General features: G+C 40.5%; 1 protein-coding gene across 4 annotated transcripts in view; it reads right to left on the bottom strand.

The window, feature by feature from the left end:
• The window catches only part of ITFG1 (integrin alpha FG-GAP repeat containing 1), a 208,605-nt gene that overhangs the window by 157,737 nt on the left and 24,445 nt on the right, over positions 1–26,423 (bottom strand). For all 4 annotated transcript variants that reach the window (XR_005222226.2, XR_005222227.2, XM_037877753.2 and 1 more), the window contains exon 6: positions 24,298–24,392. Coding sequence is in view for 2 of the 4 variants with exons in the window: in XM_037877753.2 (XP_037733681.2) it covers positions 24,298–24,392 (95 nt within the window). In the remaining 2 variants the exon portion in view is untranslated. The remainder of the gene's footprint in view (positions 1–24,297; positions 24,393–26,423) is intronic.

The raw sequence follows: 26,423 nt of genomic DNA, 5'->3' as shown, positions 1-26,423 counted from the left end.
TTTGGCCCCTGTCAATACATGTAAGCCCTCCTTTTCACACAAATACCATTATTTAAAATTTAATGAATCTTCCTGGCTAAAGCTTTGCCTTCAGATTGCCGGAACAAGTAAAACGTCTTATAATATAATCCATCAAAAAAGGGATGACTCTTGCCTATAGTAGTCCTGGTGAAATGAGGTTTACAGGATTGAAGCTATACATTAATATGGATGATGCAAGTCTGCCAGTAAAACCTGCAAAGGAAGTGTGGGCATATTATCTACTGTTAGAAAGTTAAACGCCCTAGCCATTAAATAATGCTTATAGGACTAACTGAATGTAATTATCTTTTTTTTTTAATATTTTTTTTGTTTTGGATCTGTACCAAATACCAAGTTACTTTTTTCTCTAAATTAGAAAATACATTAAACCAATTAAATCAATATTTTAGGCATGATTCCTTTCATCCTGCAGAGTCTCTCATTCAATAAAGTTAATGGAAGGCCTGCCTATTTTAGTATGGGATCAATCCTTTCTGTCTTCCTTGAAAATTGCTATATAAATATAGCTTGTCTTACTACTGGTATGAGTTTCACAATACATGCACCAACTAACATCACACATGGCTCATCCTTGTTTTATAAGGACAGGTTTCAGAGTAACAGCCGTGTTAGTCTGTATTTGCAAAAAGAAAAGGAGTACTTGTGGCACCTTAGAGACTAACCAATTTATTTGAGCATAAGCTTTCGTGAGCTACAGCTCACTTCATCGGATGCATCCGATGAAGTGAGCTGTAGCTCACGAAAGCTTATGCTCAAATAAATTGGTTAGTCTCTAAGGTGCCACAAGTACTCCTTTTCTTTTTGTTTTATAAGATTATTTTGCATTCGATTGGGTTTGAACATCAGTTTACTCCCATGTTAGTTTGTATTATTTTCCTCTAATATTTGTAATTTAGAGTGCATGTCTTGTTCCGTAATATTTTCTAAATGCTTGTAGTGAGTGGAAATATGTCGTGAATTAGTTTTTTCTAATATAAAATCAAAGATTTTCTTAAAAAAGTTTCAGCTTGATGCAGATTAAATTAGTCATGTTATACACTACTCAAAATATAATTTCATAATGGGAACAGAAATTTATATTACTGCTACTGGGAACTGCTGTAACACTAGGTGGCAAATTAAAAATAAAAAAGAATCTCATAAAATTCATGATGATAGGACCAGAATAAAAAATAGCTCTAAAATGAATTAACTACTGAAAAAACTAGAAAGAAAATACAATGGCTTGTATGTTACTTAGCCTAATAATAAAAACAAAACACACATTTCAGCTATCTAGTGTGTGGGAGGAATAAATCTGGGGATTGAATTTGAGACAAACTACAAAAAGCTAATGAAAAGATTATAATTTAAAATATCTGAATTGTTTACTACAGAGGTGGGCAAACTACAGTCTGTGGGCCACATCCGGCTCGTGGGACCGTCCTACCCAGGCCCAGAGCTCCTGGCCTGGGAGGCTGTCCCCCTTCCCCCACCGCCACACGGCGCAATGCTCTGGGCAGCAGGGCTGCAGAGCCTGGCCTGACCCGGTGCTCTGTGCTGCCAGCCGCCGGTGCTCCAGGCAGTGCAGTAAGGGAGCAGGGAGTGGCGGGAGGAAGGGTTGGATAGAGGGCAGGGGAGTTCGGGGGGTGGTCAGGGGTGTGGATAGGGGTCGGGGCAGTCTGAGGGTGGGGAACAGGGGTTGAATGGGGGCAGAGGTCCCAGGGGGGCAGTCAGGAAGGAGAGGAGGGGTTGGATGGGGGGGGCAGTCAGGGGACAGGGGTTTGGATGGGGCAGTGGTCCGGGGGGGGGGGGGCAATCAGGAAGGGAGGGGGTTGGATGGGGGGCAGTCAGGGGACGGGGTGGATGGGGCAGCGGTCCTGGGGGTGGGGGGAGCAGTCAGGAAGGAGAGGCGGGGGGTTGGATGAGGGTGGGGGCCAGACCATGCCTGGCTGTTTGGGGAGGCACAGCCTCCCCTAACCAGCCCTCCATAAAAAATTTCAGAAACCTGATGCGGCCCTCAGGCCAAAAAGTTTGCCTGCCCCTGGTTTACTATGTTAAATGAAAATGTGGAGGTGAGTACATTTATAAACTCCTTTTTTAGCTACTGCAGTATATTGGGAAGGTCTTCCATTCTGGAAGTTTCAAGAAACCTCGGGCAAAATTTTCAAAGGTGACAGTCTAAATTACAAACCAAAGTCATGCATGCCTGTATGGTTTGCACAGAGATCATGAGTAGCATATGGTCTTGGGTAGTAACTAAGTAACTTTGATTTATTCATCACCTTACCAATCAATTCAGTATCATTCAGCAAAAAAAAAAAAAAAAAAAAAATCCTTGCCCTTAGGGCCAGCATTACTTCTACCTTTCGTTCCCTTTTCTTCCACATCCTCCTTTCTCTATTTTCTCCTTCTTCCTGGTCTTTGAGACTTCTTCATTTTCTCTGCATTTCCCTGCATACACTGTAGTAACTTTCAGTTTCCCACTCAAGCCCTTTTCCCTTTTATTGATAAAATGAGCAATGAAACAATGTGACATACCAGGGTACAATCCAGACTAACGGGTAGCTCTGTCACCCCATCCTCTAATCTAGGGTGCCCTTTAAAATGGGTACAGCATGCAAGTCACTCCCAGCTATGTCTCTGACTGTGCTGCTACCAGCCACACCTTGGCTCTTTTCCAGTTTTAGGTTTTCCCCCAGAAACGTATGTCCTGTACTGCCCAGCCCTCTTCAGGACAGTACAAGTTTAGATAAAGCCCCCCATTTCATCAACAGAAATAATATGAGTACATCTTGTTGCCCCAAATGGAGTTTCCCCGACACTGCAATTTAAACACACTGGATTAGATATAAAATAATACAACAAATTTATTAACTACAAAGAGAGATTTTTTTAGTGAGTACAAGAAATGACGCATAAAAGTCAGAAATGGTTACAAGAAAGATGAAACGCAACTGGTTCCTAATTTAACACACTATGTGAAATTCAAAGCAAAGTTTTCTCATCACATCCAAGACCAAGAATTTCACACCTGAGTCACTGTTTTAGGCTGTATGCAAACGGGCATTGGTTTACACACCATTTATTTATCGAAGGTCCCCTCTGCAAACATGAAGGCTACAATTTTTCTTAAGATCCTGAATTTACCACATGAGCCCCACACAAATGCATCAAGTGAGCTGGATTCAGTCCACAGACCAGCGTTTCACAACTCCGGGGTATGCCATTCTGCTGATCATTTTTGTGCACTCTCAAAGAACTAAAACACAACCTGAAGGTCCAAAGCAAGTGAAAAGGAACTACAGCAGTGAAAAGGAGAGTGAGGTGGTGGGGGGGGGGGGGCGGGGGGTGAGAAAACCTGGATTTGTGCTGGAAATGGCCCAACTTGATTATCATACACATTGTAAGAAGAGTGATCACTTTAGATAAGCTATTACCAGCAGGAGAGTGGGGTGGGAGGAGGTATTGTTTCATGGTCTCTGTGTATATAATGTCTTCTGCAGTTTCCACAGTATGCATCCGATGAAGTGAGCTGTAGCTCACGAAAGCTTATGCTCAAATAAATTGGTTAGTCTCTAAGGTGCCACAAGTACTCCTTTTCTTTTTGCGAATACAGACTAACACGGCTGTTACTCTGAAATCTCTCTTACACTGTCTGTGCCAACCCCAATAAATGAAATTTCATTTTCTGAAACATGAGAATTCAACAAAAAATGATCACTTAGAATGCTAATTTAGATAAAGCAATTTTTATGTGCTCAGAGTTGCAGCTGTTTCTCTGTTTTTAGATTAAACAAAAAGAGACTGCTAAGCAAAACTATGCCATCAGTTCAAATAGCCGTCTTTAGACCGCCTCTAGTGAGGATGCTCCAAATGTGACATGAACTGGGAGATGGTGACAAAGGCTTTGCATTCAGTACAGCATCAACAATCCCAACTCAATACACAACTTTAATCCATTTCCTCTCTCTCTGACCCCTCTATTTTAAGACTATGGCTACACTACAGTTTAGGTCAGCAGAATTTGTGTCACTCAGGTGTTTGAAAAAACTACCCCCCTGAGCAACGTAAATAACACACATATAAGTGCCGTTGTGGACAGCACTATGTCAGCGGGAGGGCTTCTGCCGCTTGTGGAGGTAGTTTTATTATGCCGGTAAGAGAGCTCTTTCCTGTAAGCATAGTGTGTCTACACATACAGCCGCTGCAGCGCATTTGGTGAAGACAGGCCCTTAAAAGTAGTAGCAGGTTCTCTCCCTGCAGGATCCTGATTATTGCACTGAAATCTTGCATGATTCTGGTTCTTCTTTAGGTACAGAAAATTATGACTGAAGAGGAAGTCTACATCACATATGATTTAATAAAACTTTTCGGGCACCATTAAGTTCTTTAATATTGTTGATCAAGCCTGCTGGAGGGAAAGAGGAGTGGACAGACATCTGTCAGAATGAACAGTAACATTTGGGTTTCAGAATTTTGAAGAGCTACTAATATTAGTATATGTTATTCAGACTTGTACATTCATCCCTAGATTTAAACTGTAGAGGTCATGTTTAAAATTAACGATTTTGAATCATTATTTGCAGTGTCAACTAAACTTCACACCTATTCTGACATACGTAGCATACTACAAATCCAAAAAACGAATTCACTAAAAACTGACAAGCCTTTAAGGGTGCCCTACCGTATCTTATGTTGTCAGTTTTGCTAAAAATACTAGCATTTGAATATGCGTCTTTTAGTCTGAAAAGTACAGAAAATTAAGTATTTGGCACTGGTTAAAATACTCCATTCAAATGCTGATGGATTTGATGGCAGTGGACATAGGGATATTTATAGTCTAAGATTGGATAATCAACAAATGAAAGCTCATGTATATAAACTATCTGAATTGTACAGAAATTACATTCAACTAGTACACTACAGAGAAATGAAATCCTTGATACTCTGAAAAAATCTCAAGCCAGATGCAGGCAGATTTGCTGTAATATATGTTTTTCACATCCTAATCTAATGGCTGGAATTAAAAAAAGTATTACAGTCTGAAAAGGACGCTTACCACTCATATACATGTAAAGGAGATGGTAAATGGTGAAGCCTATGTTTTACTTTTATATTATTGGTATAACAAGTAGCAATCAATATAAAGTCACAAAACTGATGGAAAAGTTTAAATTAAATTCAAAAGGTTTGGAATAAACCACGTGAACAAAAAGTTAGCAAGTACTGAAAGTAGTATAGGATTGAACGCTGGCATTTTAAACAAACCATTCAACACATTTTTACAGAATAAGGTTGTGGTAGTCTCTGCCAACAGAAAAATGTGGTCTTGAGTGTTTACACTCAGCATCCTCACTTTTACAAAAAAAAGTGTCAGGAGTAATTGACCGGTCTTGCCCAGTTTTTCAATTTAAGTAGGGTTACATGGCACAGTGGTGAAAATACTGGCAGCCAGCCTATACTAGTTCTCTCTCACCACTGGCAACAACGCTGTGAGAATTTCCAAAAATCTTCAATCTAAATGCAGCCTGGGAGTTCTGCCAGAACACTGAAGTTAACATCCATAATCTTGTATGAAGCAGCATAGGAATTTTTATAAACTATTCACTTAAATTTAATCTTAAAAATGGCTAAGCGTTTTAATATTAGTTTCAAGTTAACAGATACAAGTTGAACAAAGACCACCACAATTTTCACTAATCTTCACAAGTCAATTACTTAAGTGAATTAAAACACCCGAGTACAGTAGCTGCCTGGTTTATATTAATGTCATATAAAAGCACAATGTTCAACTGAATGAAACTTCAATAAATAGAATGAAAAGATATTTGAATTTTTTTGGCTTTCAAGATGTTAAAACTACTTTGCAAGCTACCACTGAAAACTTATAATATGGTCAAGGCCCCTAATACTCTGGCAGGGCAGACTATATGGGTGTGAACTGCAGAGCACACCAAAATGTTGTGCTCTAACTGCCGTGTGGACACTGCTAGCACCAGCTAAAAGTTACCTAGTTCATAAGGACTCAGGACTTGTCTACACAGGCAATTAATGGCGCTGCAATTTTCTCGCTCAGGGGGGTAAAAAAACACCCCTGAGTGAGAAAGTTGCAGCGCAGTTCAGTGCCAGTGAAAAAACACCCCCCTGAGCGCAGCAAGTTTCAGCACTGTAAAGCGCTAGTGTAAACAGTGCCCCAGCGCTGGGAGCTACGCCCCTCGTTAAAGTGGTTTTTTAGAGTGCTGCACTGCCACCACACAAGCCACATTTTTGCGCACTTTTTGCGCTTTAAATGGCAAGTGTAGACATAGCCTATGTTAACATGAACTTGGTATCTTTGAGTTGGAACCAGGAGCATCCACACAGGGCAGTTAAGAGTGTAACACTTGGATGTACTCTAAAATTCACACCTCCATAGTCCACACTGTAGAGTAGTATAGACAAACCTTCTGTGTCAAGCAGGACCTAAATTGCCTGGCAAGATGTCTTGTTTCTGTTGTACTCTCGTGCCAGCTTCATTTAAAATCAACCAATCTTTAACAGCAACAGTCAATTCACAGATATGCCCAACTACCCTTTTCCAGAATAGCTTCCACTCCCTCAGAGAGTGACTAGGCATATTGTAGCTACAAGTGTCTGCTAAAATGATCAGCCATGAAAGCGTTCAAGGTTGACATTTAAATATGACAATTAAGCTTCAGAGCTAACACCTTCAATGAGATAAAGGGAACAGTTCATACTTCTCCAAAATATCATTTCAAGCCCAACTGAAGGTGGAGGAAGACAGTATTGCAGTGATTTATATTCAGTTTACATTTAGGAGGTTTTGCCCCACCTCTAAGGGCTAGAAAGGTTGTTTGGTTTGAAACAAACAGATTCTAGAACACAGCTCTGTAGTCATGTTTGTGGGTGTGTGTTGACTTCACGGCGGCAGAAATCTTAAAAATTAAATACATATTTCAATGGCTCTGAGGGTTTCTCAAAGAGTGACCTGGGCAGAGTTTTTGTTAAATTGTGTACTGTATGGTGCTCTTTTCAATTGTTTGTCTAAGTGTTGTGTAGGGACCATAATTAGAGGTAAATTAAAATCACCAAAAGTTCAAACTTTTGGGTCATATGGAAATAATTTAATACATTTCTTCATTAAAAGTGAGTACCTAAACTGGATTTTTGTTCATTGGCACATACATTCTCCATCAGTCTGGTTCATATTTATTGATGTGTCATTCTAATAAGCAAAAAATTAGATGTACTTCTGATTGTCAGTGTGAAACTCATACAATAAAGAAATAAATCCCAAGTAATTGGTTTGTTAGCAACACATAAGTAACTAGATCGTTAACTGCCCTGAAAATGAAGACAGAAAGGGTTCGTAATTTTGATCACATACAATCTATAGTACAGCAAGAGGGGAACATGTAACATTATTAGAAATTTCAATTTGCATGTACATGCATATGTTCAATGCATGCACAAGCTTTTGAATTTACTACACATACAGTAGAAATTAACATATGTTCATCTGCTGGAACGTTAGAATTATGCAAAGTTCAACACAACTAAAGATTGTTCAGAATGCCACATGCTTCCCTTCAGTTCTTATTACTCCTTTCAGCTGTCTCACAACATATTAGTGTAAGATCCAATTTTACTTTCAGTCTATGTACATTGACACTTGGAAGGATGATTCCCGTTGGACAATTCCTACCGCCTGTAAAAGGCAGCAGGATTTGTTATGGTCAGTAATCAAGTGCTTTGCAGGGAGGAAGTAAAATCCTTTTCCAGCTTCCCTCTGCAATTCCTCAAATAGCAACCTTTTATCTGCATGAAGAACTTTTCTCTTAAATGGGTACATGCATGTCTTCCTTCCATTGTATCTGCAGCAATAAAAGTCTTAGTGTAGATCATTATTTGCCTTTCAATTCTCAAAACTGTTTAAGTGGCAAAAAAGTGAAATTTCATAGCCTGAAATAGATTTTGAAATTAGGTTTTGGACTGATTAGAAGTGTTTTAGAACGAGCATTATTTATTTCAAGTACATTGGTTTTCTTCTGAATGATGTATACATGTGTTTTGCAGAGGTCTTTCTGCATGGCTTGGAAATATGCAAATTTGACTCATTTAATTTAGATATTACCTGCATACAGATACATAATTAAGTTAATTTCTTGGTTTCAATGGGTTATTTAATCATTTATTATGTTGTGGAAGTATATCAACACCTGTATCTAGGATCTGCGGCCCATTGTCGTTGGCACTTTACACACAAGTAATAAAGAGAGTTCCTTCCCGAAAGAACTTCCAATCTTAATGTATGATGAGACACAATAGGTGGATAAAAAACAAATATAGTGAAGTGGGGAGGGGAAGAGGAGGAAGACAATGTAACTGTGAAACAATCATGATAAACATAATGACCAGTAGGCTCAGCACAATAATTGCCTACCTGTTTTTGTCAAATGTTTTCTAGACATCATGGCACAGGATTGTTTTATGATATTTGGAGGACAATGTTGTAGTTTTACAACAATGTGTCTGCAGGAAAAAACTGATGAGGGCAGAAGCCTGGATCATTGACAAAATGGATGACTTGACAATGTTTTAGAGCCAACAGGTACAGTGGAGCTAAAATGTCAACTACGATCAAAATTCCTGTTTATTCAGGTATTTTCCCTTTTGATTATACTTATTTTAGAATTTCATTCACAGTACTACATTAAAAGAACATTATTAAGTAAGATTTCAAAGTCTAGCACTCAAAAGTTCAGAAATGCCTGTGCAACCTTAATTCAGCCCCCGGAGGCAAATGTATGACGACAGAGTCTTCAATTATATGACCGTATACTAACTTTTTCATAAGATATCAGAATCAACCAATGTCCAGAATGGACCTGCTCTGGGGATGAATCAGGGTTGTGTAACGAAGACTACCGTCCGTAGGACTCTTGCTTCATTTGTTGCACAAATTGGAAGGTGTGTAGTGAATGAGGTAGCAGATTGGTCTCATGGTTAAGGCAGACTAAGGCTGCTCTAGAGAATTGGATTTTACCGTTTCTGCCACAGAGTTACTATATGATGCAAAGCAATTAATGTAAACCAAACAGGTGGACATTAACTGTGTTCCTTGTTTTCTGCATGTCCATCTTGAAGCACTGGGGTCCCATTTGCAAAAGTGATGAGCACAATAGAGCCTATGCTATGAACATATACAGTGCTATATAAAGTTAAAGGTGCTTGCTGTCTCAAATTGGGGACCCAAAATTAGTGGTTACTTCTGACCTTAATCTCTGTCTCTAACTTCACCTTTGTAATATGGGATAACAGTCTCCCTTCCCAAAAACTCCTATTCTCACATCTGAACTCCCTAAACCAATCTCAGTCTACCCTCTCTCCCAGCAGTGTCAATGCCTAGCCATTTCCACTTTCCCCCTCCTGGCTCCTAATACAGTAACTCCTCACTTAATGTTGTAGTTATGTTGCTGAAAAATGCGACTAAGTGAAATGATGTTAAGCGAATCCGATTTCCCCATAAGAATGAATGTAAAGGGGGGGGGGGGGGGTTCCAGGGAAATTTTTTTTTTTGCCAGACAAAAGGCATTATATACATTTTAAACAATTTTAAACAACCGATTTATTACTACAGTCATCATTGTAGCAAGACAGCAAGGCAGGGCCTCTGCTGTGCACCACCCTCAGCTGCTTTGCAGGCAGCTGGTGGCCTTGCAAGCACTTGGTGTAGAGCCCTATTCCCGAGCAAGGTCTTTGGGCCATAAAGCAACAATGAATCACTGGGGGTGCGGGGGGGGAGGAAGAAGTGTGCACGTCTTGTGTGTTTACAAACATACTGTACGTACAGTACCATACTTGGGAGGTGCCCCCGCCTTACTCCACACAGGCACAGCCCACTGGCACTGGAGACAATGAAGCAGGCAAGGAGGCTGAAGGCGCTGTAGGCTAGGAGAAGCATGTTGCACAGCAGCAGCAGCTTCTTCTACTCTGCAAGCATCAGAGGCGGGGGGCTCAACCCTCAGCCCACCCACTTCACCCCTTCCCCCAAGCCCGCACCGTTAAACCATCCCTTCTTCTCCCCCTCCTCCCCCTTTACTCTGCACTGCTGCATCCTCGCTCCCTCCCCTGCCTCCTGCCCATGGCAATCAGCTGGCTTGCGACATTCAGGATGGAGGAGAGAGGACTCGGCGCACAGCCTCCCCCCTCCCTCCCCTGCCTCCTGCCCGTGGTAATCAGCTGGTTTGCGGCATTCGGGAGGGAGGGGGAGCCTGCACGCCCAGTCCTTGCTCCTCCCCCATCCCTCCAGAATGCCGCAAGCCAGCTGATTGCCATGGGCAGGAGGTGGGAGGAGGAAGAAGAAGGCCCTGATCCCCGGGGTCTGCGGGTGGGTGGGAGGCGCTGCGGAGGAGGTGTAGGGAAGCTGATAGCGGGGCTGCCAGCTGTGGGCAAAGCAGGGAGCCAAACAACATTATAGCGAAGCATTGCACAACTTTAAATGGAGCACATTCTGAAATCGAGCAGGGACGTAAGATCGAAACATTGTTAAGTGAGAGGATGTTAAGTGGGGAGTTACTGTACAATTTCTCTCTCCAGCTACTCCTAGCCTTCAGTTGCCCACCTCTTGATCCTCTCTCCCTGTTCCCCACTGGCTTCTTGTCCCAATCTCCCTCCCCAGACTACTTGTGCAGTGGCACTAGAACATTTTTTACAGTGGGGGTGTTGAAAGCCAGTAGTTCCCACCCCAAACTTTTTACCTTTTCACCCTCCCTTACTCCTGTCTGTGCTCCCCCCACCCTGCAGAGCTGGGGCCAGGAGCAGGACCATGGCTGGGGGGGAAGAGAGGGGGAACGGGGGCAGAGGCCAAGGCTGGGACCCGTATGTGGGGCCAGAGCAAAGCCCATGCTGCAGGGCCGGTGCAGCCAGGACCCTGTGTATGGATTCCAGGTGCAGGGGTCATGAAGAGAGAGCTGGGTGCGGGACCAGCAGCTGCCAGGAGCTGAGCCCCTGGGCACAGGGCCAGGAACAGAGCCCCGGGCGCGGGTCCAACTGCAGCTCCAGCGACAGCTGGGACCCCACGTGCGGGGCTGGGAAAAGAGCCCCAGATGGGGGTCCAGCAGCAGCTGAGACCCCATGTGTGGGGTGGGAACAAAGCCCTGGGCGCAGGTCCTGCAGCCAGGGTTCAGGACCCCAGATGCAGGGCCACGAGCAGAGCCCTAGGCCAGCAGTGCCGGGACCCTGGGCATGGCATGGCAGGCGGGACCCTGCACAAAAACTGGGGTTGCTGCAACACTGCCTGCATCCCTAGTTCCTTCGCCTATTAACTTGTGCAGTGTCATTATCGACTCCTGCACAGACTCTTTGTCCAGCCTGTTCCAGCTCTTCCTCCACACCTGAGCTCCTCATTTTATCTTTCTCCCCTTACCTCCCTCAGACCACCCCACTGGTTCTCAGGTCTGGTCTCTTCCCCTCCCTGGCTTCACATCCAGTAAGTCCCTCCCCAACTTCCACCTACTGACTCCCAGTCCTCTCCACAGTTTCCTTTTCCTGTCTCCATGTGCAGCCAATATCAGTCTCCCCTCCAAGTCCCAATTTCCCTCATCAGCCTCCAGTCCCAGTCCCCCTCTCTCACCCTTGCTTCTTCTCCCAATCTATTTCCCTTACCTGCCCAGCTCTTGCCCTCTGTGCATTCATATCAGGCAGCTGCCTCCTGTACCAGTGCCGAGCCCAGCAACAGGTGGGTGGGTGGTCTGAAAGCAAAAATGATAAGAGTCTCCCTGCTCTCAGTTCAGGTGCCCAAACAGAGCATGGCTCACAGCAGTACAGGGCTGTACGTGCAGAGAAATCCTGCTCAGTCCAAGGCTGGAGCATGCTCAGCATGGATGAAATTTTCTGGGAATTTAGCTGCAAAAAATCTACAAAGTCTCTACTGAGCATGTGCAACCTGCAATTTTTCAAAGGTAAATAATTTGGCCAGATGTTTACTTAGACGGTGTAACTGTATGGCACCTACCTCTCACAAGTGCCCCTTCTGCGAACTGCAGCTGGTGCTGCGGGCTCCCCCACTCAGCAGCACCTCCTCCCCCCGACCCCCAATTCAATCAGGGGTATTTATGGTAGAAGTTATAGACAGGTCCTGGGCCATAATTTTTTGTTTCTTGCCCACGACCTGTCCATGACTTTTACTAAAAATACCAGTGATTAAATCATAGCCTTAGCTATATACAGCTGAAACCAGGACTTTATAATGGGAAAAGTCAGGCAATCTCAATAACAGGCACTGTTACCAGTCCCAGCTACAATAATCTTTTCCAGTAGAAAAGACAGGCAGGGAAAAACGAAGGACAAAATTTACTTGTTACTTTCAGTTAGCGTCTAATTATCCTTGTTATTTTTTCTAGTCTCTTCTTTGCATGTTATAAAAGCAGAATGCTATTTATAGGTTAAGATGAGTGTTCATTTCACTAATGATTGACTTGACCTTTCTCTTTAATGTCAAAGGGCTTTATATGAGAATTGAAACCTTCAGCATTTCAGGACCTTTACTTTTTTTTTTTTAAATTGCGTCCAGGGTACCAAATGAGCAATGTACATGAGCAGCATTTTAAAATTAGTTTTATTTCACTAACAAAAATATCTTAAAAACTGGATACATATGAAAAAAATAAACTGATTAAGCAAAGGAAGTATTACTTATAATAAGTGAATTTAACTTATTGTTTCTCATCAACATTTCCTTCAAGACTTTAGAACTATTAGATCTCATTCTCTCACACCTCGATTTTATTCACAGATTGGAAAACAAGCTTTTCTACTTTTTCAACTCCTAATCACTTTCTCAACTTTGAAAGAACTAGTCACTGAACTAACTAGTTGAATAAACTGAAATGAAGAAACTACCCTCTGCAGCTTCAGATGAGGTTATTGTTGTCAAAAAGCTGGTTTATCACTTCAACAAACTCTGGTTCCAGGTGCTTAGCCAGTGACTTCCATCAATAAGAGTCTGACTTTCCTTAAAAGTTCAGAAGGAAACATGTACTGCTTAAATATTAGTATTTCTATTTAATTTAAATGACAAATATAGAAATTTCAGACCTCAGCATATCTTGTCATAATTTCAAATTTAGTTTTAAATAGATTTTTTAAAATATATTTAATTTAAATTAAAAATCTAATTTTTTAAGTTAATTTTTAATCCACCCTAATGTGGTAATTTTTGGGCCATAACTCCTTTGTGAGATGTTTGTTGCAAGTACTTGATATTCAGATTGTAACAGGTCACCTGGAATGTTTTTATGGCCTAGGCAGATTAATAAAACTTTTACAATTCAGACTCAATGGCATATACACTTATAAATTTGCAATTCATTTTCTATGAATATTTTGCAATATTTACATAGAATTAGATGTTTGATCAAGTTTTTCTTCTAGAAACTCATTTGATGAAGTATTCTTGGAAAACAAAAGGGATAGACAGGGTCCAAGAAAATTCTTCAATAAATATTTGCAGATTTTTTTTATATGACATATTCACTTATCTCTAGAGCCTATGAGGATGATTTCAGAATACATGAACATTTCGAAGGCTTAAAAATTTAACAATCACATTACCACAAGTTTAAACCCTATATCAATGATACTCAGACCTCAATGGTTCACGAGCCAAATTAGCGATTAACATTACCAAGAAGAGCCACAGTAGTGTGAATTCATTGTTTCATTTACTGTAGTACTATATATTCATTTTTAAACAGTATGAAGGGAAATATTTAGTGTGTGTGCCTATATATATATTATATAAATTCTCACAGCAAAATGACCGACCAAAGTATTATTTGATCAACTACCGTTGGTTAATAACATAGTAAAAGCACCCTGATTGGTTAATAATTAAATCACACAGTGTTTAATATCATGTGCTGCAAAGAGCTGCAGGAGACACATTAAAGAGCCACTCACTCAGACTGAGGCTCAAGAGCTGCACCACTGCCCTATATTAAAGTAAAGGCTCTAATAATTATAAAGAAATATTTAATTCCTTTACACTTTTAAGAATTAATGCAGCAAAAATGATATATTAACCCTCAAATATCATTTAAACATTCACATTTTTAAATTAGTTCTCTACAGATATATTATGTTTCTGATTATGTAAAGCAACGGGGACTCATCCTTTGGGATTTTAACAAAATTATGTCAATCCTCACACTGGAAACTCCATTGATACTTGGAATAAAGCTAGCAATATTGTAATGAGCAATGGAAGAATACCCACTCTGCATCAGCAGTATGAACAAAAATCTGGCTTTATACAGACCTCTGTAAGGCCAGTCCCAAATTTTTCAAGGAGAGAAAATTAACTCTTAAAATAAAAGGTGAAGGTTGCCCTTCTACCTTTCCCAAGCTGCACTATGGGCTAACTCTAAAACATATGTATGTCACAGAGCACCAGAAAGAGGGAAGATTAGATTTAAGTGTATACTTTACCACCACCCTCAGCTCGGTGATAGGAAAACACAAAAAAAGAATTCATTTTTACAAAAGTAATAAGTTTCATCAGTAAATAAATATTGTCTCTAACAATATGAAGCTCCTTGATTTCAGTCTTTAATAAAAAAATCCATTTATTCTATGGAAATAAGTCTCACATTCTAATTTGCTCAAAAGCATTCATCTGAAAGAGTACCCATGCTAAAGAAGGAATCCAAGGGCACGGCTACACTTGCAAATATAGAGTGCTTTGAGTTAAACCAGCCTTCGTGGAGTGCAGTAGGGAAAGCGCTGCAATCTGTCCACAATGGTAGTTTCAAGCACATTGGTGTGGCCACATTAGCAGCTCTTGCAACGGCCACAGAGCAGTGCATTTTGGTAGCTATCCCAGCATGAAAGTGGCTGCAACGTGCTTTTCAAATGGGGGTGGGGAGGTGGGGTGGAGCGTGACAGAGTTTGTGTGGTGTGTATGTGGGGGGAGAGACAGTGGGTTTTCGGGGGGCTGAGAGCATGTCAGCATGCTGTCTTGTAAGTTCAGACAGCAGCAAATCCCCCTCCCCCCCCCCCGCCTCTCTCTCTCTCTCTCTCACTCACACAACCACACACACAACAGTAATGGCTGCTTTGTCTCGGAGCAGATAAGCATGCCAGCTGTCAGAAATGGAGCTTTCAAAGGGCATATCCGTATTCCTGCAGCGATTCCAAAACAATGACAAGAGTGGCCACTTGACTTAAGGGGATTATGGGACGTTTCCGGAGGCTGATCAGAGCGCAGTAATGCAACACCTCGTTCAAACTGACGCCTGGGCGTTTCAGCCAAGGCGCACCAAGCATTAATCTTCTCGCCGAGGTGCAGTACCAGGAGCACTCCTAGCCGTGGAGGCTCTATGTGCCTTGCCAGTGTGGACGGATAGTGAGCAAGGGTGCCCAGGGCTGCTTTAATGTGCTCTAACTCGCAAGTGTAGCCAAGCCCTAAGAGTGTTCTGCAGCCTAGACTAATTGACCACTAAGCTTTTCTGGTTCCATATTCAAACCAATGTGTCAAACCACCTAAAGTTGCTAAAGAACAACAATGCAAAACCAAGAATCATAATGTAAAACTTTATACACACATTTGTGTTTATCACCTTCTCAGATCCACACATGCTAGGAAACAGCAATGTATGATTATTATGCAGCCCAGAATTAAAAACCGTGTAAAAAAAGGGCAAGCCTGCCCTAAAGCACCGCCTGTCGCTCAAGAGTAAATCTGCAGCACCCTGTGTCAGTTTACCCTTCTCTCATTGCCCCATGATAACTCCACACCATCCAAACATTTTAGATGCAATTCCCCTGCTGGGGCTCTATTAAGTCCAAATAAAGTCTCTTGCATAGAGGCTCAAAATAAAGTTTCTCTGGCCTCCAGTCTCTGTCCCCCATGTTCAGGGGGTTGCGTAACTCTCCTTCTTGGGGACTGTACTTCTAGATTCAAAGCAGCTCCTCTGGCAACTTCCCCAGTTGCTTCCTTCAGGAACCCTTTCAACAGCTTTCTGTGTTTCTTTCCCTTACCTCCCTGGGCTGAAAGAGATCCATAGGCAGCAGCCCTTCCTCTGCCACTATCTCCCCTTTTGTAAGGCTCAGGTACCTTCCCTTAAGCCAAAGTGGGTAGGCAGCAAGTAACTATCACAGGCACACTGGACTCTGTTCCCTCTTGAAGGGGCCACTCATCCTGTGACAAACCTCTAGGCTCTCCTAGTTCTATACAATTCTCCAGACCTTGGCTTTAAAACTTTAAGAGGCTAGGGGTTGGTGGGAGGAGAGAAATAACTTTATATTGTTAGCTACATGCATTTTACTCACACGGAAAATGCCATACTTAACATAATTCCTTACTCTGGCCATCTAATCTTGACAGAATAGCAACAATAAGGTCTACAGACTAAACAGTTAAGAGTCATTGGAAGAATAAAGTAGCAAGCTATCAATGTTCTTAAAAACATTGCTCTGTAAACATTCTGACTTAGAGTACGTGTAGACTGCATGGTCCTTACAGCAGCATGTAGAGTATATATACACTTCATGCTCCCCTAGCACCCATATAAACAGCAGTGTAGACTTGAGGCATTGTTTAGGTAAGTAGAATAAAGATGCACCAGAAGCCATAGGGTATGTACCCTACCCAGCTCTCTATATGCCCAAGCAGTGCCTCATCCCATTTACCCTGTTATTTGTAGTTTATTTTTAGTATCCTGGTGCTTTTCCTGCCAGAGGGAAAGGCCTCCCGCAACGGAGAAAGGCCTCCCGCAACGGAGAAAGGCCTCCCGCAGCTCCCCACTGCTGGAGCCTTTCCCTGTTGCTTTCCCTTTGCCAGAGCCTTTCACTGACCCCTGCAGCTACATGCTGCAGTGTGAACACAGCCTGCTTCTCACTGCAACATGTAGCTATACGTACCCTATGCACGTCTGCCAGTAGCGTGCAATGTAGACGTAGCCTTAGAGTCATCATTTTATCACTATTTTAGTGATTAGCAATCTTTAGGTGCTTCCGGATCAACCATATTCTTCTTACATATTATGTAAGATTCAAAGAATTTTAGATTCAGGAAGACAGACAGACCAAGTGTGACTGTTATTTCCTGAGTTTTGCTGTGTCCAAACTTACAGAATCAGGGCAAATTTAAAGGATTTCCTACCAAAACAGTAAGTCTTGTTTTCCAGCAGTTCTGCCTCCAGAAACCCACATTGCATGTCTACAGAGTTATAGTTGGGGTGCATATACACAGTCTTTGAGCCTCAAGTTTCACAGGCAACTGTATAAAGGGAAAGAAAGGATTTGGGCCCCTCCTTGAACAGAATTTGAAGATAATTATATGACAACACCTAACAGATGCTCCAGAAATACATATCTGTCTTGCCAAGCTTTATGAATAACAACAAAGCAATGATTATCAAGGGTTCACCTAATACACTGTATTTTCATGCCTTGGTATCAGGTTGATTATACTCATGATCAAAAGCAGGTGTTCAGCTATACAAAACCACACAACATTGTCTCATTTCTTACCCGTTATACTATATCAGCCCATTCCTTGAAAAGACTGAAAGTGTATAAGGGTGTAACTATTTGATAGAAGACTTTGGATAGACTTAACTTCCTTTGCCTCAAGTGCTCCAGTGTTATCCACAAACATCTTGATGCTTTCCAAAAGACCTTTCATCCTGAGACACATAGTACACTTATTTTCCTTTCTCCATTTGACATCAGAACTATTCAGTGTTCCTTTGCATGACCCAAGTCGCTCATGAAAGAAGCTATTCCTCCATTAAGAATTAGCTAAAATGGTACACTTGAATATTGTCAAAAATGAAATTTTGTAGACCAATTCTATCTGTAATCAGCATATGGCAGTGAGTTAAAGGCTTTGTCATCAAGCCTTTTCTTCACTGAACTAACATATTGCTTTCTGCAACCAGGCAATCACTACTAATGATGCAGGGATCTTGATTTGTTCTTTCTGCAGCTGTTTTAAGATCCTATTTATCTCACTCCACTCAGCATTTACTTTGCACAATTATCGCAGTTTATCAAAGTTTTGAATATTCCTAGTACATATGTCCTCTCGTTCTGGGAAAAATGTTCATCTGACCCAGAATGCTTTTGTTTTATGTTTAGACTCTGACTGCAAGATTATTAAGATAACACATTCAAATTCAAGACTTTCAGAAATCTTGTGTTGAATAGAGAACAGAATACATAGGTGAACTACTGGTCAGCTAGTCAATTTATTGCTAGAGAGAATAACTGAAATGGTAAAGAAAACATCAAAATAAGGTACTAGAGACATTACAATTAGTTATGCATGCATATAAACTGGGGGGAGGGGATACAGAGACTGCTGTCTCCTTTTCTTAAACATCTCAAAATGAAAATCTATCTCACAGGCAAAAGCATCCAAAGTCTCTTGAATTTTCAGCAACAGTGCATCACTGAATCAATTTTTGCAATTCTAGTGGTAAAGTAGCTTGATAAAAAAAGTAAAATGTATTTACCGATGCAGGTGCTGTTGAATGGGATTTCTTCATACAGGCATTTTACTCTCATCCTAGACTGACTGACTATATTTGTTTCAGCAAAAGCTATCTTACTTTCCCAAACATGGGGCCAGGTTTTCAAAGAAAGAAGCCTAATTCGCATCCAAAGTTTGTATATGCACCTGCTGTACCTTCAACCTAGTACCTGCGCACTGGAATCCCAGTAATTAAGTGGAAATGAATAGGTGTTAAATTACCAAATATGTATGAAAGTGGATTGTGAACACTTGCCTGTGATAGTACGGCATCTCAGAATTCAGAAGTTAAAGTAAACTTCACTCAGCCAAAAAACAAATTTGAACACTGAAATACTGAGATGAACACATTAGATAAAATTATTAACATGTACCAGCATTATAAGTAGAGTTGTTTCAGATACGATCTCCCTGAGAAAGATTAGTGTTATCTTTGTTCTGGGTTATGTTCATATTTTCTGGATTTATAAAATCCTTATACAGTTAGCCTTTTATGAAGTGCTGTTAGGGATATAAAACATCTTGAGGATCATAATGACTTAACAGTTTCACTATAGCCAATGTAGAAGTATTCCATTATAAATTCCTAGTTTGAGGGTTTAATATATTTGTAGTTTGGAAATCGATTAGGCAGAAACTTGGCAAAGGTTTTCAGCCTAGAAAGGTTTTTTTTTTTAAATCCAACATACTTTAAATCCGTTAAGCTATTTACAATGATAGAGCTGTCAAAAATAGTTTAGCTGAATTCACTGTTTTGGCTACATGTGCTGTGAAAGGAAGCACTGAATGTTCTAGGAAGTATCACCTTTAAAAAAAAATGCAACAGAAAAGGCCTCTAAAGCATGTGGGGAAGTAAGAAATGAGGCATTTCAGGGTTTTTACAAAATTAAGAGCAGATAATATACTTTTTGTTGTATTAGTATGTCATTTAATCATTCATATCAAAGCAACACTCAAAGACCCCCATCAGGATCATGGCTCCATTGTGGAAGGTACAAGACAAACACATAAGAAATGGGGCCATCTACAACAAGCTTAAAGTTTTAGATCCTGTTGGTTAAAACACTTAACTCTCCCACATGTACTGCAACCCAAGACTGAACTTTACATTTGGTAGAGCCCTGCAATCTGCAGATATCCACTGACCATGTTTGTGGATTGATGCGTACCCAAATTTTATATCTAAAACCCTGCAAATGTGTGGATATCCACGGATGTGGATATCCATGGACCATGTTTGCAGATTGGATGTGGATACAAATTTTGTATCGATGCAGGGCTCTACCCATAGTCATTCTCACAGAGGGGAAGGGGCAGGAGGGAGCTAAAGAGACAAGCAGCTCAGGACAGGTCTGCTCCCTCCTCCCGCTCTCTTCCTGTGAGCAATGCAGACTGGATGTCACCTCTACTCCTCTTCCTCTCCCCCACCCCGGCATTGGAGAGGGAGTGAAGAACCCCAGGAGGAGTAAACATGAGTCTGGGGGTGGGCCTGAACAGATGGGGGGTGGGACCAGAACTAAGTTCTGGGCAGGGGATTGGCAAGAGCTCCTGCAGCAGGGGCCAAAAATCACATTGCCTAATGAATTTCGGAGCGTGGGCAACACTAAATTGTCTCACAGATACACACATGGGATGGGTGGTGGAATTAAGGAAAATCAGCAGTCAAACCAAAAAAAATCACAATCTTTAAAAAAAAATCATGATATTGTGGGGTTTGACTCATGATTTTGATAGCAAGAGGGTCTCTATTCATGATTTTCATCTATTGAGCTTGGCAGTACTATAGAAGTCAAACCTGTGTTACCATACATGTATGTCATGTCTATTATTACACATGAATAATCACAGAGGATTTTTTCTGTTTCATTTTTTAAAAAACAAGGCAATTACATGCAAAAACTATGTTAAAAGAACATTAATAAGGTTGCAAAGTACACAAAAGTTAGGAAATGCCAGGATTAAGATTGCCTGTGCAATCGTTCATTTGGTCCCGTTGTGTGTATACATTGTGATACAGTCTTTAATTATGTGATCCCATACTGCATCTGTCTCTGTGTAGTATCTTAGATTTTTTAAAAAGGATTTTTTTTTTCCAGTTTGCATCATATGGACATCCACACAGGTCATCAGCAGGATTGGAACCTTTAGATCCACCACACAGACCTTTGTCACTCGAGCAAACAGAATAATAGTTGTGGTAGGTTTTCATCCTCTGTGTGGACCAATACTATAAGGGATGGACACTTTGCCAGTGGTTACACAGATATTTGCTGATGCCAGAGGAATGGGCAAGAGTCATGAATCTTCGGTTCTATTCCAGGCTCTGAAGGAAAATGTGCTTACTGGGCAAAGATCTCTATTGCCTCCAAATGAGACCCCTTCTGCTTTGGCCCCTTCAACCTGTCCCTGTTACTGTCCATGTCTCCTCACTCCCCCTTCCCCCACCACCCCGGCTCCTCATTCTCATCCCATTTTCCACTCCTCAGCATTCTCATCCCAGTCTCAGTCTCCTTGCCCAGCAATTCTTAGTCTCACTGCTTCAGACCTCCTGTCACAGTCTCCACTACTCCCAAATCTGAGTCTCCTTGCCCACCAATTCCCAGTTCCATAACCCCAGTCTCTTTGCCCAGTCAGTCCATGTTTTCTCCCATACTCAACTGTTAAACAGGTCTGTTTCCATATCCCCTTCACCACCACATTAGAGCTTTGTCTACACAACAGACCTCACAGCAGCACCACTGCAGCGGTGCTGCTGTAAGGTCTCTTGTGTAGCTGATCCATGCTGGCAGGAGAGAGCTCTCTTGCCAGCATAATTAAACCTCCCCTAACGAGCAGTCTCCTGCTGACATAGCGCTGTCCACACAGCCACTTTTGTTGGTGAAACTTTCGTCGGTCAGGGGTATGTTTTTTCACATCCCTGACCAACAAAAGTGCTAGTGTGGACAAAGCCTGGTTCTCAGTTTCAGTTTCCTTCATCTGTCAGGCTCAGTCTCCCGTAGCTCTTCATCTGATGACAGTCTCTCCCGCCCCATCTGCCAGCTCTCTCTCTCTCTGTCCCGAGCATACCAGATGTGGATAGAATCTTCAGGGAACTTGGCTGCCAATATCTAAGGGCTTGTCTGCACTGCCCGCTGGAAAGGCGGGCAGCGATCGATCGAGCGGGGGTCGATTTATCGCGTTTAGTCTAGTCACGTAGCTGAAATTGACTAGATGGATCCCCCCACCCTAGTGTAGACCAGGCTTAAGTCCCCACTGAACATGTGTGAATGGCTATTTTTCAAAGGTGTAGAACTTGGTCAGATGTTGGTGGATTTTCACAGGGACAGCAAAAGGCACATCTTTGATACAAAGTCCAGTCCCTCCTTTGAAAGTTCAAGTCCCCACTCCCAAGCATAGAGGTACTAGAGCTTTTCAGAGCAAGGGTAGCTACTTTTTTCTTTCTTTCTTTCTTTCTTTTTTTTTTGAAGCATAGATAAAACATTTTCCCCTTGCCCCACTCTCAGAAATAGCTAAACTATTTTGGCTGAAGTTTTCCAAAGAACTCTGCCTGTGGAAGATAACTGGCATTGGAAATTTCAGCCCAAACAGTTGAAGTTTGGCAAAGTTATAGGTAACTGAAAACAGGGTCTTACAATGTAAGTATCAGGCAATCTTAATAATAGATGGTGTTTCTAGCACCAGCTAAATTACTATAGCTAGCAAAGGAATTTATGTCTATATACCACCACCAAGCACAGAATGAATCTCTAAAGGCATTTCCATTAGCTACCTCCCCTCCGTATATGATTTTGAGTGTTGCCAAGAACTAATCCTGCCATTTGACTATTCTAGGCTAGGAGAGAGAAGCCGAAAAATAAAACCATATACTGTACGTAGATTTTAATATACCTCCCTAAAAAATAATCACCGTACAAGTTAACTGTTTATAGGCCTTAACACTAATAAAAAAATTCATTGCATAAGGTTTATAGAATACGTTGAACAAAAATGGCCATTGCTGAAATATAATGCACACTCACCATACTAACTTAATGTATTTAATTCTTCCGGTTTGAGTCTCGCACATAAAGACCTGGTCCAGCAGTGTTTCAAAACTGCAAACAAACGTTTGACTGTGAGCTAGGGCAGAAAACTTAGTACCTGAGACTCAGAATGGAATGGTTTAAATCAACCTGTCGACTGTTCTCTTTCCCTTCACCATCAGATTACTAATTGAAATAGACCACCACACTTTCATTTCTTAACTTTTTTTCCAAAAGTCTATTTCATACATTTATGAAAGTTACTTTATGAACAGAATACAGGCATCTACAAAGAGGACCTAGCAATTACAGTACTCATTTGATATGCAGGGAACCAAGGCAAGACTAACTGTGAATGTGAGAGTGCGTTTGAACAGGTATAAGTCACATATGTACTAGACAATGTACTCATTATGGTGACCTAAAGCTAAATTTTATGTTTAAACTCATACAAACACTGTACAATTTGTAAAGCTAAGACATGTTATGTATAATATATGCATTTGTAAAACACTAAAATTTAAGTTGATTATAAGATTCTCTATTCAGAAATGGAGGAATTATGCAGAAGATAATGTAAATGAGAGTTTCATATGTAATCTCCCATGCATCAGTGGTAGAACACACTCCAATATAGAGAATATAAAATGGAATGGATAAAGAGATGTTAATAGAACCCTTGTGCACCAAGTCACATTTAAATCCGGTACCCTAAGCAATGAAAATAAGCATAAGCATCAATATTTCAAGTATCAAGGTAAGGGAAAGCCCACAACAGAGGCAGTTAACTACTCAAGATTTTACACCTGGTACTTGACAACATACTTGAAGTGTACAGTCATATTCACAAATCACAGATCTCGTTATGTCTATACTAAAAAGTAATGTGGGTTAAGGGGTTCCAATCTCATGAGAGATGTAATTACATTCAAGTTTCCCTTTTTTAAAATGCAAAAAAAGTTATTTTTTGTCAAAGATGGTGACAATGAAGGTGGCGGCAAGGGGAACTAACATTTCAGCTATCTGCAGAAAACAAACTAGAGACACTGTTTCTCTTCAACTTCCCATGACAGTGGGCACCTTTAACCAAGTATTCACAGTTACAAGGAGCACCTACAGAACCACTGGAGAGTAAGAAATGTGGTTTTAACAGTGGCCACTAAATCATCTCGAGTTAGCTGTAGTTGCAACATTTTGTTAAAGCGGAAGGACGGACGAAAGAAAGGACGAAAGGTGTGCTGGTTGGGAGACATCTTTTCTAAAAGCTTTTACTACCCTTATTCAATTTGGCAGACATTTTGAAAAAAACTGAGCCATTTAATTTACAGAAGTTAGTACCTTGCATGCAAAAACCTATAAAGCTTTGTAAAAACACTTTTTTGAACAAACAACACTTTCTGGAATGTCTTTAAAAAAACCAAACAAACCAACCCAGCAGTGTATTTAAACTTGCTATCAATAATATAACAGTTATAAATAAAAGTAAATTACAAGTAACGAGTTACTTTAAAAAGAAATAATATTAATAAGGCATCCATTAAATTGAATATACTGTAGTCTATTACATTCCTTTTATCATGTAATTGTTCTTTCCTGTCTGACAGCTCAGAAATCTACTGTTTATTATTATTGAATGCAATAGATCTGTTTTTTAAAAGCAACATTAGTATCTTTATTGCAATTAAATAAAACATTACAATATTTGTGACTCACCTGCAGTGAAGTCTCTATTCAAATCTATAAATGCATGAGAGTGCGGTATGTACATTTTATTCTTAGTGTCCAATGCAGGATGCCATGATAAATTTCTGGGAGACAAAGAAAACAAAGCTATTCTTATGTGTTTACGATTTAGGACTTGTCAACCTTGACACCCCTCTTTAAAAGATTTTGAAACACACAGTTCTAGCTTTTTCACTAATATTCAGGTTTTTTATAGGTTTCCTAATATATTGAGAAATTCTTGACAATATTTACCTAAAATGCTGTCAATACAATGGCTTACCTTGGGTACTTTTAACCTTGTTTCTTGTAATACCTGGCTATTTAAACTAACTTGATTCAGACTTAACGAAGAATTACAAACACCCAAAAGAAATGGAGCATAATTTCGGAAGTTTTACCATATTTCAAATCAAAACAAACTAAACTTGCTTTGCTTTCATAACCTGTTTTAATCAAATTATTTTGAGAAGTCTTTACCTTGGTGGCATTTCAAAAGATCAACAAAACCAGAAATAAACATGCTGACAAAAGTAGTTTGTGCCTCTTATGTTTAAGCACATTTGTTTTGCTAAAAAACTGAGTTTTCACAGTGTAAGTAATATAATCTCATTAAGCAATAGACCAGACAGGTACTATAGTATCAGGGTACTGAAATATTAAAATTATTCTGAGGCTGGTAAGAGTACCCTGCATGAGAATCCATAACAAGAAATGGAATGGAGTTCACTACCAGGAAGCCTTGGGTACAACTGAAGAGTCACTGATTTCAAAATAAGTAGGTTTGCAAATTACAATGTTCATTTATTTTAAAAATTCTCAAATTGAATTATGACCATGTTACATTAACCCTAATGCAACATTTCATAAAAGAGAGAGTCAAATAGTATTTTACAACTATGAATGATGAAACCACAGCAAATAAGGAGATCTGTGTTTTTGTCCAAGATCTGTCAGATTTCCTTGGTGATCTTGGTCAAGTCACAACCTCTATGTTCTGCAGTTTCATTTATAAAATAGTGATAATCCTTAACTCGCTACCTGCCAGCAGTGTTGAGAGGTTTAACTAACTTTTATCAACTGTTTTAAGAGTCTCATGTGAAATGGGGCTGTAAAAGTATAATTATGCCTCCAAACATTACAAGAATATGGTGCTCTTATTTGAAATCTATTCAATGCGCCGTTGAAAAAATATCTATTTTCTTCATAATTACAAAGCCTCTCACTTAGTCTATCGCAGTTAGACAAAAAAAAGCCAAAGTGTAAAGCAACTAAGAAGCTGTGTTTAATTGGTAGTTTAATTGATAGTCCTAGACAGAATAGTGACATATCAAAGTTGTATAACATTTTTCATTATGACATCCTTATATAATTGCTTATAACTGACATTCATTAACTGTTTGGGCTGAAGTTTTCCATGCTCAGTCTCTGCCTCAGGTTTCTAATTTTAAAATTTTAGCAAAAGAGTTCAGAGAACTGTTTGAGAACAAGGCTAGTGAAAAATAAGTAGTATAAGTTGCAGAAAACCACTACTTGCACAGCAGCACTTGTTAGTAGCTTGCACACTTCATTTATTGAACGCTCCAACTGAACTGTGCATCTGCCCTTGCTCTGCAGTGGCCACACAATGGTACACAAATAAAACTGATCCTCCTTCTCTGATCCTCAGGGAAAGGTGCACCATGAGTTGAATGTCGTCTTTTCCACCAACTGGTTATAATAATTCTGTGCACTACACAAGACACACTCATTGAGCAAGTTCCCATATCACTGTCCTCTGAGGAACGCAAGTATTACGTCTCTCCCAACTCTACCCCATTTTACAGACAAAATATAAGTTGTACAACGTCACTTCTTGCAGAAGCTGTGAAGATAACCTGGTTCTCCAATGGGGAACCCAAGTCTCATTCACTTCACATACTAGACAGAATCTGTCACATCATTATGCTTGGTTATGATGTCTATAAAATGGGGCCACTTCCACATAGTTAACCCACTGGTGAAGTTACATAACCCCTACTACTGCTGCCAAATAATGGAGTTAATGTTAATAACAGACACATGAACAAGCTTAATTCTATTACTTCCTAATTTTGAATGCCTGACTTGGCAACTTT

Source organism: Chelonia mydas, chromosome 12 (genome assembly GCF_015237465.2).
Source record: "Chelonia mydas isolate rCheMyd1 chromosome 12, rCheMyd1.pri.v2, whole genome shotgun sequence".
NCBI classification, from domain to species: domain Eukaryota; kingdom Metazoa; phylum Chordata; order Testudines; family Cheloniidae; genus Chelonia; species Chelonia mydas.
This window is presented reverse-complemented; position numbering and strand designations above follow the sequence as displayed.